Source organism: Schistocerca piceifrons, unplaced genomic scaffold, assembly GCF_021461385.2.
Source record: "Schistocerca piceifrons isolate TAMUIC-IGC-003096 unplaced genomic scaffold, iqSchPice1.1 HiC_scaffold_885, whole genome shotgun sequence".
Taxonomy (NCBI): Eukaryota; Metazoa; Arthropoda; class Insecta; order Orthoptera; family Acrididae; genus Schistocerca; species Schistocerca piceifrons.
In genome coordinates, this window is record NW_025729152.1 from 424,101 (window position 1) to 438,812 (window position 14,712).

General features: G+C 37.8%; 1 protein-coding gene across 1 annotated transcript in view; it reads left to right on the forward strand.

The window, feature by feature from the left end:
* The window catches only part of LOC124771063 (retinol dehydrogenase 14-like), a 92,049-nt gene that overhangs the window by 32,972 nt on the left and 44,365 nt on the right, over positions 1 to 14,712 (forward strand). The window contains exon 4 of the mRNA XM_047249283.1: positions 3,625 to 3,810. Coding sequence (XP_047105239.1) covers positions 3,625 to 3,810 — 186 coding nt within the window. The remainder of the gene's footprint in view (positions 1 to 3,624; positions 3,811 to 14,712) is intronic.

Genomic DNA, 14,712 nt, shown 5'->3' on the forward strand with positions numbered 1-14,712 from the left:
AGCTTTCATTCACTACAGAAACCTCGTACACTTCTAGAAATGAATGGATAATCATAATTTCTCTGGGAAATTACAAATTTTTTGAGTTTATTATAATATTTTGTTCTTGTAGTTTGATACGTCTCAAAACTGACCAACTCAGTAATATAAAAAAGTGCTGTTTCATGATCTGACCTGTGCAGATGCCTATGGAGGTGATACATGAAGGAATGTATGATATGCATTGAGAATTCTGATTTGTTCTTACTCTTGTCATGTATCTTGCATTGCAATTGATTGTCAGATCATAGCCCAGGTGAATTTTACTTCCCCACCTTCTTTATCACTGTCCTCCTATATTTCCTTCTTCACTGTTTTGATAGATATGGATTGTTATGGACTGATATATATATGGATTGATATGGGTTGATAGGTATGAAATGTTCCAAAACAGCACATACAAAAATGCAATTTCTTTAGGGGGTCATACCTCAGGTTCTGTTTGTCACAGAGATATGGTGTTAAATGTTTTTGATAGCCCTTGGCCCAGCAACCATTTATATACCTATATGGGCATACTGTATCTTCCCTACACTACAGGGACAAATTATAAACATTATATCCTCTTCCAATCCATGTAAATTGTGGAAATTGTTGGTTCTTTGCATTAGGTGTGGTCTAGGGTGGAGATTAGTAAGCTATGATTTTTTGGCAGGTAAAGCACCATCTGTGCAGACAGCCACTTTTGTAATTTCTGTTCATGCAGATTGCTGAAATTTTTACCATTTGTTCTTAAGGTGAAGCTCTCAGGGAACATCAAAACCTTTTCTAATATGATTAACCATTACCAAAAGACAGAGATTCAGAGGTACCCTAATTATGTGGAAAACCACAAAAACTGTTTCTTAGCCATTTTTGCACCCTGGGCAGCAATTATAATAATAATTAAGCATAGTAAATGGCTCAAATACTAACTTAAATTATTTACATATTTATCTAGAAATATCACTTTCTCATTTTTGAAAATCAGTATCCATTATCAAGATATTTGTACAAACTCAAAGCATGGTTTTTGGTTACCGAAAGTATCAGTTGTGGAGATGGTCACTTCTATAATTTTTATTCTTGGCAAATCATCAAAATTTTTCTATATGTTCTTAAGATGGTAACAGATAACGATATCAAATAAAGTTTCAAGGCTCCTTAAAAATACTGAGACCCGGAGGTTAGAAGTTACCATACATATGCATGTAAAACTGGTCTAGGGCATAAATGTAGTCTTCCATGACATTGTGACCACATGGCAAAGGGTTGTAGGGTCATTGCAAAGGTTTTGAGGTTGCCAAACTGTCTCTAGTCAGCATTTTTCGCCAATGGAACTTTAGAATGCACTGTCTCTGTATAATCAGCACTTCATGCATATTCAGCTATCCCCAAAAAGGTACTGTAGTGACAAAAAATTGATTAAGAAGTGTCTTAACATGCCTAGAAAGAACTTAAAATGACTTCCAAAAATTACATAACTCTGGTAAGACTGCAAATTCAGTTTAATATTTTGAACAACATGTTTACTTGCTTCAAATACAAATCATAAATGTATGTAAGCAGACTGATGTGATGAATGAGAATTTGTACCAAGGCCAGGATTCAAACCTGTGTGTCCTCACTAGGCAGATGAGCTCACTACAACGCACCCTGGCTGGCACGATGGCTTTGCACAACTGCATAGACTACCCTAGTACACCTCCGTCCTCAATGCAAATTCCTATTCACACTTCAGCCCGCTCAGTATTCCCCCTAAACTTGAACAGCACTTCAGAAGCTCGCCAGCTGTATTGGAATAGCACCATAGCATCAGATGAAATGGGGGGATCCTGCCTGAAACCCAGGCATTAGTGCTTTAATCAAACGAAACAATGTAGTTCCAGACACTATCTGAAATCTCAAACATCTATGGCATATGTATGCAAACAGAAGGGATGAATGAAAGTTTGTGCCAAGGCCAAACAGATCTGCTCATTTGGAACATGTGCAATCCACTATGCCACCCTGCCACAATGGCATTGTACAACTACTCTGACTACCCTAGTACACATCTCTCCTCAAAGCAAATTTACACCTCAGCTCACTTGATATTTCCCGTACTTTTGAACAGCACTGCAGAAGCTCTTCAAGTGTACTAGAATAGCTCACAGTTTCGAATGAAGTGAGGGATCCTCTGTAAAAGCCAGGCATATGTGCTTTAATCAAATGAAACTATATGGTTCGTTTGATGCTGAGGTGCTATTCCAATACAGTTGGCGAGCCTCTGCAATACTGTTCAAGTTCACTAGGAGTACCAAGTATGCTTTGACAAGAATTGGAATTGGGATTGAGGAGTGAGTCATGCTAGGATTGTTCATGCAGTTGTGCAAAGCCACTGTGCCAGGGAGGTGTAGTGGTTAGTACATCTGCCTAGTGAGCAGGAGAAACCCCCCCCCCCCCCCCCACCCCACCACCGGCACACATTTTCACTTGTCACTTCAGTCTGCATCTATACATCACAGATGTCTTAGATACTCTCTGGAACCACATAGTTTCATTTGACAACTCATAAACAGGGTATTTTTGATGAATTTAAATTGATGAGCAAAGTACCCAGAAAAAACGTAAAGCAAACAATTTTGTGTTAACCTTATATCATGTGTACTTATTTGTTGTTTATAAGTTTCAAAATATATAAATGTGCTGAAGTATATAACAAACTGTCAAAGCTTTACTGACCTATAGAATTCATTTTATGTAAGCAGCACACCATGCTGGAACCAGTGGAAAAATGCTCCTGTTAGAGAACAAAAAAAGACAAATATGTTCCTCTTTAAAAGATTCTAACAGAAAAGTGGAGAACTAGCTCCCTCAATTTTCATTCCGCATTACTCACCAAAACATTTTTCCATGCAAAACATATTTATGCTTTTCTGTGCTGAAAGAGAGCAGCAGAGAGTGACAGACAGAGGAGACTGTGCCAATGGGCCAAAGAGAAAGGAGATATTGAGATCAGTGAGAGAGAGTGACAGTGAAAGAGGAAGAGATGTGGGTAGAGATAGATTCACTGCATGCAAAATAGAGGGGGGACAGTGTAAATAAAAAAAAGAGAGATAAGTAAAGGCCATACAAAGGCTTGGGGTGGTCTGGACCGCCACACAGATAAACTTTAACATGGCGGTATAGGAGCAGTCACATTTTAGACCAAAATTTTAAACACATGGGTAAAGTGTAAAAAATAAGTTGAACCCCCAACCTCCCTCCCTCCCTCCCTCCCTTCCCCCTTCCCCCTCCCCCCCCCCCCCCCAAATAAGTTTTGACCTTCTGAGCTATGGTGGAGACAGTGCCACTGGGAAGGAAAGATGGAAGGAAGTAGTGGGAGAGAGACATATATACAAACAGTGGCAGTGAGATGGAGATGCTGAGTATGAGTGCTCCACTACAAAGAGAGACTGGGTAAAAGGTTTTAGAAAGTTCTTTGTTAAGAGAGTGCAGATATGCTTACATGCCAAAATTTTTGATGCTACACTGAACTACTCTCTGTGTCTCTAATGTGACATTCTGTTGATATAGTGTGATAAATTTATATGAAATTGAAGTAATATTTCCCAATGATTTCAGATTTACTGAAAAAGTCAGCACCCAGCAGAATAATAATGGTCTCTTCAGTAGCTCACAAATATGCAAAACTAGATTTGAGCACCATCAATGTACGTAAGGCATGTGGTCCTCCGAGGCTGTACAACAACAGTAAACTGTGCCTCATGTTGTTTTCCAATGAGCTGGCTCGAAAACTTTCAAAAACAGGTATGTTCTGCAACAGTTTTAGTAGAGTCTCTTCTACTTATAATAATAATAATAATAATAATAATAATAATAATAATAATAATAACAATGCTAAATAATACAAATTATGGATACAATATTACTGGAACATACCCACACAAAATCACATATTTGCTATACATGGATGATCTAAAACTACTGGCAGCAACAAATCAACAACTCAACCAATTACTAAAGATAACAGAAGGATTCAGCAATGATATAAGTATGGCTTTTGGAACAGACAAATGTAAGAAAAATAGCATAGTCAAGGGAAAACATACTAAACAAGAAGATTACATATTGGATAACCACAGCGACTGCATAGAAGTGATGGAAAAAACGGATGCCTATAAATATCTAGGATACAGACAAAAAATAGGAATAGATAATACAAATATCAAAGAAGAACTAAAAGAAAAATATAGACAAAGACTAACAAAAATACTGAAAACAGAATTGACAGCAAGAAACAAGACAAAAGCTATAAATACCTATGCCATACCAATATTGACCTACTCATTTGGAGTAGTGAAATGGAGTAACACAGACCTAGAAGCACTCAATACACTAACATGATCACAATGCCACAAATATAGAATACATCACATACATTCAGCAACAGAAAGATTCACATTAAGCAGAAAGGAAGGAGGAAGGGGATTTATCGACATAAAAAACCTACATTATGGACAGGTAGACAATTTAAGAAAATTCTTTCTAGAACGAGCAGAAACTAGCAAAATACATAAGGCAATCACTCATATAAATACATCGGCTACACCACTGCAATTTCATAACCACTTCTACAACCCTTTAGATCACATAACATCAACAGACATGAAGAAAGTAAATTGGAAAATGAAAACACTACATGGCAAGCACCCGTATCATCTAACACAGCCACACATCGATCAAGACGCATCCAACACATGGCTAAGAAAAGGCAATATATACAGTGAGACAGAAGGATTCATGATTGCAATACAGGATCAAACAATAAACACCAGATATTACAGCAAGCATATTATTAAAGATCCCAATACCACAACGGATAAATGCAGACTTTGTAAACAACAAATAGAAACAGTAGATCACATCACAAGTGGATGTACAATACTAGCAAATACAGAATACCCCAGAAGACATGACAATGTCACAAAAATAATACATCAACAGCTTGCCTTACAACATAAATTTTTAAAACAACACATTCCTACATACAAGTATACACCACAAAATGTACTGGAGAATGATGAATACAAATTATACTGGAACAGAACCATTATAACAGATAAAACAACGCCACATAACAAACCTGACATCATACTCACCAATAAAAAGAAGAAATTAACACAACTAATCGAAATATCCATACCCAATACAACAAATATACAAAAGAAAACAGGAGAAAAAATTGAAAAATACATCCAACTGGCTGAGGAAGTCAAAGACATGTGGCATCAGGATAAAGTTGACATCACACCAATTATACTATCAACTACAGGAGTCATACCACACAATATCCACCAGTACATCAATGCAATACAGCTACATCCAAACATATATATACAGCTACAGAAATCCGTAATTATTGATACATGTTCAATTACCCGAAAGTTCCTAAATGCAATATAACACATACCGTACAGTTAAAAGTAAGTGACGCTTGATCAAGGTCCGCGTCACTCCATTTTTAACCGGACTTAACGTCTGAGAAAGTGAAGATAATAATAATAATAATAATAATAATGCTGCCTGATCTGACCATGAAGATAATATACACTATGTGATCAAAAGTATCCAGACATCTGGTTGAAGATCACTTACAAGTTTGTGGCACCCTCCATTGGTAATGCTGGAATTCAATATGGTGTTGGCCCACCCTTAGCCTTGATGACAGCTTCCACTCTCACAGGCTTATGTTCAATCAGGTTCATGAAGGTTTCTTGGGGTATGGCAACCCATTATTTATGGAGTGCTGCACTGAGGAGAGGTATCAATGTTGGTCAGTGAGGCCTGGCATTAGGTTGGGTTTCCAAAATATCCCAAAGGTGTTCCATAGGATTCTGGTTAGGACTCTGTGCTGGCCAGCCCATTACAGGGATGTTATTGTCATGTAACCACTTTGCCACAGGTGGTGCAGTCTGAACAGGTGTTTGATTGTGTTGAAAAATGCAGTTGCCATCCCCAAGTTGCTCTTCAACAGTGGGAAGCAAGAAGGTGCTTGAAACATCAGTGTAGGCCTGTGCTGTAATAGTATCATGCATAACAACAAGGGGTGCAAGCCCCCTTCATGAAAAACACGACCACACCATAACACAACTGCCTCCAAATTTTACTGTAGGCACTACACACACTGGCAGATGACTTTCACTGGGCATTTGCTATACTCACACCCTGCCATCGGATCACCACATTGTGTACTGTGATTTATCACTCCACACAATATTTTTCCACTGTTCAATCATTCAACGTTTACGCTCCTTACACCAAGCAGAGTGTTGTTTGGCGTTTACCGGCATGATTTGTGGCTTATGAGCAGTCACTTGACCATGAAATCAAAGTTTTCTCACCTCCCACCTAACTGTCATAGTACTTGCAGTGGATCCTGATATAGTTTGGAATTCCTGTGTGATGGTTTTTGAATTGAATTGAATTTTGAATTGAATTTTATTTGATCCTGTAAGATTACATCATGTACAGTAAATGTACGTGTAATATAGGACATGTCAAAGTATTAAAATTCTTTATCAATTATTTTTCTACACCTTTAGCTTACATTTTTACATCACTGATAATGAGTAACAATATATACAAATTAATGATATCAATATAATGGAAGGAAACATTCCACGTGGGAAAAATTATATATAAATACAAAGATGAGGTGACTTACCGAACAAAAACGCTGGCAGGTCGATAGACCACAAACAAACACAAACATACACACAAAATTCAAGCTTTCGCAACAAATTGTTGCCTCATCAGGAAAGAGGGAAGGAGAGGGGAAGACGAAAGGAAGTGGGTTTTAAAGGAGAGGGTAAGGAGTCATTCCAATCCCGGGAGCGGAAAGACTTACCTTAGGGGGAAAAAAGGACAGGTATACACTCGCACACACGTGTGTGCGAGTGTATACCTGTCCTTTTTTCCCCCTAAGGTAAGTCTTTCCGCTCCCGGGATTGGAATGACTCCTTACCCTCTCCTTTAAAACCCACTTCCTTTCGTCTTCCCCTCTCCTTCCCTCTTTCCTGATGAGGCAACAATTTGTTGCGAAAGCTTGAATTTTGTGTGTATGTTTGTGTTTGTTTGTGGTCTATCGACCTGCCAGCGTTTTTGTTCGGTAAGTCACCTCATCTTTGTATTTATATATAATATATACAAATTTAATGGCATAAGTATTCTGCAACACTGTAAAACTCTTTTTCAATGAGATAGTCTTTAAGTTTCTTTGTAAATTCATTGTGAAGTACACTATCTTGCAAGGTTTTGGGCAGACTTCTTAGTAGTCTGATACCAGAGTACTGGGGTCCTTTTTCTAGCATTGCCAGTCGGTGGGGTATGCTCCGTACTTCATTCTTCTTTCTTGTATTGTGGGTGTGTACACTAGCATTTGTAATCCAGTCCTCACTACCTTTTGTGATGTACATTATTGTTTTGTATATATATAATGATGAAAAAGTTAAGATACCTAAATTCTTGAAACAGTTTCTGCATGTTTCAGAGGTCTTTCTTCTTAAAATGGTCCTAATTGCTTTTTTTTGTAATGTGAACACTCGTTTTGTCTCTTGTTTGTTTGAGTTTCCCCACACCGTCACTCCATACTGTAAGTATAGTTCGAAAAGTCCATGATACACTGTACACAGAAGGTTCTTGTCTGAATACTGTGATAGCTGCATCATTAAGAATATGACAGAGCTCAGTTTCTTACAGACATTATTAATATGTTTTTTCCATTTCAGTTCATTATCCACAAGAATACCTAAGAATCTAGCAGATTCTACTTCTTCCAGCCTTGTTCCGTCAACCTCTAAATCCATGTCTACAGCCTTTTCCTTGTTTTTAAACACTGCATACATAGTCTTTTTTAGATTTATAACCAGTTCATTTTCCAACAGCCATTGAGCTGTGACATTTGCAGATATGTATGCTCTTCTCTCAAGCTGTTCCATATTTTGGTCACTATTTAGTATTGTCATGTCATCAGCATACAATATTTTCTTTTCTTCCTCCTCAACACCTATATCATTAACAAATACATTAAATAACAATGGCCCCATTACCGAACCCTGCGGCACTCCATATTTGATGGATTGGGTTTCTGATTGGTATGAGTTTCCTAATGATACATACTGCTTGCGGTTGCACAAGTATGATTTTATCCATTCACCTGGTTGCCCCCGAATGCCATAGTTGCTTAATTTTTGTATCAGCATTTCATGGTCAATGGTGTCAAATGCCTTTGAAAGATCCAGAAACATTGCAGAGACAACCTTTTTCTCATCTAAGGACTGTAAAATGTATTCTGTTAGACTGACAATTGCTGATTCTGTAGATTTACCCTTTCTGAAACCATGTTGTGAGGTCATGAGAATGTTATGTTTGTCCAAATAGTTAACTAATCTGGTATACATAAGCATTTCTAGGATTTTTGAGAAACCTGATATCAGTGAAACTGGTCTGTAGTTGTTGGGATCATCCTTACACCCTTTCTTGTACACTGGCACTACCTTCGTTATCTTCAGTTTTTCTGGAAAAATTGCATCTCTGAAAGAACAGTTTGCTATGTTCAGCAGTGGTGTTATTATCTCCTCACATACCAGCTTTATTACATGATTTGATATTTCATCATCACCAGCTGATTTCTTGGACTTCAGTTTCTGTATAGTTTTCCACAATTCATCTTCCGTGACTGGTCTTAAGAACATAGTACTGCATGATCTTCTTGGTACCTTAATACCCTTCTGTTTTTGACTATTTCTTTCCAATTTTAGGTTTTCTACTACACTGATATAGTTATTATTCAGTATGTTTGCTATTTCCATACCATCTGTGACCACTGTGTTGTCTACTTTAATTGACCTAATACCTTCTTCTTTGTTTGACCCATCTTTTTCCTTTCTTTCAGCATTGATTGCCTTCCAAGCTGCCTTTGCCTTGTTTTTTGAGTTCGCTATAGTGGTGTCAATTGCTCTTGCTTTCGCTTCTCTTATTGTTTTTCTATACTTCTTTTTTAACACTTTATAGTTTCCAGCTTCGCCCATCCGTCTCACATCCTGAAGCTTCCTTCGCTGTTCTAGTATTTCACTCGTAATCCACTGTGTTTGATCTTGATGCCTTTCTTGTCTCTTTACTTTGGGAAATGCTACGTTAAAATGGTACTTAATTGTTGAAATAAATGCATCATATTTTTCATTTACACTCTGGGCCTGTAGGATTTCATTCCAGGTTTCCTTACTTAACATTGTTCTAAAGATGTTGATATTTTGTTCACTGATGATCCTAATTTCTTTGGTTGTTTGTTTTGGTTCTGATACTGTGTCATTACTTCTGCAAAAGCTGATTAGTTGTCCATGATGATCAGATATTTCTGTCTGAACTACATGTGACTCATAGTTACACATATTAGTAATTATGTTGTCAATAATTGTCTCACTTTGTGAAGTCACTCTTGTTGGTGCAGTTATTGTCACTTTCATGTTATGCTGTATTAACAATTCTTCAAAATCCTGTCTTATTTTTGTGTCTTTTCCCATGTCAATGTTGAAGTCTCCACATATAATAAGATTTCTCTTCATATTCATTCTCAATAAGCTAGCAACTTTTTTTAGAAAGATGCTAATATTGCCACATGGTGACCTGTACACACAAAACACTCTAAAATCTTCTGCCACTATACCAGTAACTTCAAAGTCTTTTTCTCTAGCTATGGGAAATGTAGCAGCTTCACTGTTTACATTCTTTGAAAGAGTACCTGTTTTAATATATATACAAACGCCACCACCCTTATATTTAGATCTGCAGAAGTAACTAGCTAGTTTGTAGTCCTTTACTGCCACATTATGTATTTTACTTTCAGTTAGTCCATGTTCACTTATGCATAATATGTCTGGTCTTACTTCACTCAGGAGTACTTCTGCTTCTAATTTTTTGTTACCAAAGTATTGAATATTTTGATGAAGTACTTTTATGTAATTTTTATTTTGTTGGTTTACATGTTGTGAGCTGTATTCTGGGGCAAATTCTTTAGTATCGTCTTTTTTTGTATGGTGCTTATATTTTTCTTTTCCAGCTGGAGTGTATGATTTTTCATCCCCTTCAGGCCATATTAGTTTCCCTTGCATCTAATGATTTTGCAGACATCTGCAAACATTCTGCTGAACGTTACAGACCCCAGTCTATTTAAATGCAAGCCATCCTTCGCTAGTGAGTTTTTACATAGGAATTTGTTTGGGTCTATAAAAATTGCCCCAAGACGATCACATTGTTCTTTAAGAGCACAGTTTATTTTGGCGATATATTTTTCACTCACCGACCTTCTGTTTATGATTCCGCTAAGTATCAGACGAGATCCTGCATACATATTTCTTGCAGTACGGATCATGTTTCTTGTTTCGCTTGCCATTTCTTCCTCACTGCTGCTCCTTAACGAATTCGTCCCAACATGTATAAACACCCCATTATAGTTATGTCTGGTTTCAGAATCTGGTTCTGTAGTATCTTGTCTTGCATTTACCATATTTTTAAAATGTTTACCGAGTTGATGCGTTCTAATGCCAGGTCGTACATCGATCTTGCAATTGGGGACAGCGATATTCTTCAGCAGCGAATCGCCAATTATTAAAAAGTCATTTTCCTTTTGTTGCGTATCTGTCGCCTTGTTTTTCCTTTTGCTGTATGTCACCACCTTCCATTTATATTTATCTTCCGGTTTTTGGCTTACTGAGTTTACCGAGACATCAACGGGAACACTTGAAATGTTGTTTTTAAAGTACGATCGGTCATTCGTATTTTCGCGATCTTCTTGCTTTTCCGTTTGATGGCTTTTACACACACAGGACTTCTTTTCTTGTATTAATGTATCGTTTTCTTTCTTGATGGTTGAAAGTTCGGTTTTTAATGCCTCAATGTCACTTCGTAGTAACTTTATAATTTCGTTTTTTGTATCAACTGCACTTACAAGATCGGCCGTTTCGTCACGTAAACAACCGTGACATGTCCACGGAAAATCATCGCTGACGAACTTTAGATTTACTTTCGCGCACTTTTCGTGTAACCAGAAGTTGCATTTGATACACAGAATACCCTTCATCACACGCTTTTTACATTCTCTACACGAAGAACTGTTCATTTTTTGCCTTTTTAACGAGAGAGAAGCGTCACTACACTTTCCTATCGGCGCCATCTTAAATGGTCTGGATAGATGTCTACCTATTACATATTATGACCCTCTTCAATGGTCGGCAGTCTCTGTCTGTCAATAGGCAAGGTCAGCCTGTATGCTTTTGTGCTGTCATGTCCCTTCACGTTTCCACTTCACTATCACATTGGAAACAGTGGACCTAGGGATGTTTAGGAGTTTGGAAATCTCACATACAAATATATGACACAAGTGACACTCAGTCATCTGACCATGTGGAAGTCTGTGAGTTCCCCAGTTTTCCCCATTCTGCTCTCTCACGATGTCTAGTGACTGAGGTCGCTGATATGGAGTATGTGCTAGTAGATGGCGGCAAAATGCACCTAATATGAAAAATGTATGTTTTTGGTGGTTTCCAGGTACTTCTGATCACATAGTGTAAACATCTGAGAAAATTAATAAGACACTGAGCCAAAAATCAGCAGAGATACTGAATTCATTTCACTTGTAGAATTTAGTTTATTCTGATAGCAGACATAATTTATGCTAGTTGTGAATTCAGACAGACAATATGCTTACATGTCAAGGAAATGTTCAGCCTCTGTCCTCATAATGGGGTCCACTTTATTGCATCAAAAGATTCATCTGTGATTTGCTAGGTTTTCCAGATAACTTCAGGTATTCACTTTTCCATTCAACATAAAAGTGATTGACTGTATGGGCACTCTAAGCTGTTGTAAATAAGTCATCATATGTGAAATACCATCAATTTCTTATGTAACTGTTTCTAATTTTTTTGTTGTCTTCAAAAACATCTGTATTTCACTTGCAGCAGGCTGGGATTGCAAGGATGGCTACTGGGGGTTGGGAGATGCCTTTTCAATTGTCAGGAGACATTCAGCTTCCATATAGAGAGTCCTAGGTTCCTAGTAGTGATACGGTGAACCTAATATGAATATTGAAAGAAATCAGAGACACAAGAGTGTGAAGGTTATTCAAGAGTGTTTACGCTGAACTTGTGTAGGAAAATATAAAAGTGTAAAAAATAAAAATAAAAAGAACCTCTAATGTATTAGTGCTTTTGTTGCAGCTAGTTATTCAAACAGGAATACAGTCAAATAATTGGTAAACAGAACAGTTCTTTATCATTTCATTAAACTTGAACCATAACACATATTTGACCTCATCCTAGGCACACAAGCATAGCCTGACATTGTCCTGGTGCCAGTGCAGCAGCTGTGATGCTCATCCTTGCAGGATGCTTACACGGTTAATGATGACACACCACACATTTAAGGTGTAATGGAAGATGCAGCACTTGGTTTGATTTAGCAGCCAGCTGGAGCCAAGTTATAAGTTGTGGCCTGGTGTCCCAGTGATGTGACAGTTGATGAAGTTGCCCAAGAGATGAACCTGGGATCTTTAATTGCAGTACTGCAAAAGGTAATTTGGACTCCAGCAGCCAGGAGCTTGGCAGACCTCTGTTCATGCCTCAGACCATGAGCTGGCTGTAAATGGAGGTGGCTTGATGGAGAGGCAGTCAGGCAATAGTCATAGGTTTGCATCCTAGCTGAGATGAATGAGAGATGTTGTGCATGGTCCTGCTGGGCTGACCATCATATCTACTGGCTAGGGGTTGTATATATGGCCAAAGTGGGCTTTTTCAATGCAGCAGACAAGCACTGACACATTTTGCAGGGATTTTGACACTTCCTGAAGACTGGTAAGTGCATAAAGAACTGCATTTCAAATGAGGAAATGGCCATTATGTTGATATGCTGCGTTGGCTGGATGCAGCTAACATTCTGGATATGACACTAGCTCCTTGCTTTCACCTGTGTTGTTACATTTCCTCCCTCACAGGAAAATTCCAGCTCACTGCATTCATGTCTGAACAAGTAGCTGCAACAGAAGCTCTAATATATTACAGGTTTCTTTTCTTTTTTTTTTTCTCCTGCACAAGTCCAGAGTGATTAAATTGAATAACCTTCACACTCTAGTGTGTCCGATTTCTTTCAATATTCACACTAGGTTCACTGTATCACACCTATGAAAGGCAAACATGGAGTCTGTACATTCTATTTGCAATATTTTACTTCAACTCTTTCTTTTAAGTCTGGTGAGCAAGTGTCATTCCACCTCATGGGTGGAAATGGGTATCAGGGTGGTTTCCTAGCAATACAAACTTATTTGTGTTTATCTACTCCTTCTGGTATCATTGGTTCATAGTTCATTTTAACAATTTACATTCTGTCTCTTACAGTTATCAAGCAGAATACACGTACTGTGGGTTATGCCATTTACTAACTTATGGGGAACAAAATTAACTACATGAATTGAATGACCCATGTGCTCTCCTGTTGTTTGGAGATACTGGACTATTGTTGCACACTATCCTATTGTACAATATTTTATATCATAGCTTTTAGGAAAAATTTATCAGTAACATTAAGAAATTGCTTTAGTCATGTTCTCAAGACACTGGTAGTGGGGAATCTATCCAAACTTCCATGAACTAACTTAATTCTCTTTCTACTCTATTAATTCCTCTTATTCCATGAGATTTATCCAGATGCTCTGCTACAAGAGCTGTATGATACCACTGACCCACCTGCAGGTGCTACATCAGCTGCACCTGTGCTGTCCAAATGCCATAATTCTCCTTAATTCTTCCCTGGCCACAGGCACCATACCTGTCCCATGTGTTTCGTATATAAAAACCCCTTTACTTCCACATATCTTCCTAACATTTGATTTATTTTCCTGCAGAGTGGCATCTTTTGCTAGATTGGCTCTTGTAGCTGTATCTAATGCTCTCATGAAACTTGCTTCTCGAGGAATCTGGAGCAGTTCGGTTGATGATCATCTCAATTTTATGTGGTATCTCAGTGCTTTTACTGTTTTTAGACAATGCTGTAAGATGTGAGGACAGTAAAAATTAATCAAACAATTAATTTGTGACTCTTTGTTCTTATTATAACTCAATAATGCTGTTTCACAGCTTAACTTATATTACTGAACTTAGTGGTATCTATTACCTAATTCTGTAAGCTAATATTTTCAAGATTATATGTTCAACATCCCTGATTTATGCTCAATAGCTATGACCTTAAATCCTGTGTGATTCCTATCCTCTGTTACTGATATTGGTATGGTGCTCATATAATTCATAATCATCCTAAAAGATTCAGTCTATTCTTTAAAATTCCTACTAAAAGGAAAACACTATGGCTGTTCTGACCTATGCCTAAGCTTTTTGGGAACCCAAGATTCCCCATGCTTGAGTCAGGTGTACTCATGGCAATGGTTGGCACACAGCTCTTTTCATTGCAGTGTCCAACATACTACTGCATATGACTTGATGCACAAAGTGGAGTATCCAGGTAAATTGCACAGGATGCATGGTACAAGAGTTAATGGTTCTGCTTCTGGCTCTTTACCTAATACCCTGACGCTATATAATCCTCATATCAAGGGGAAAATAACGAGAGGTACTGCCCAAGGATGTAGGGAAACTCTTGAGT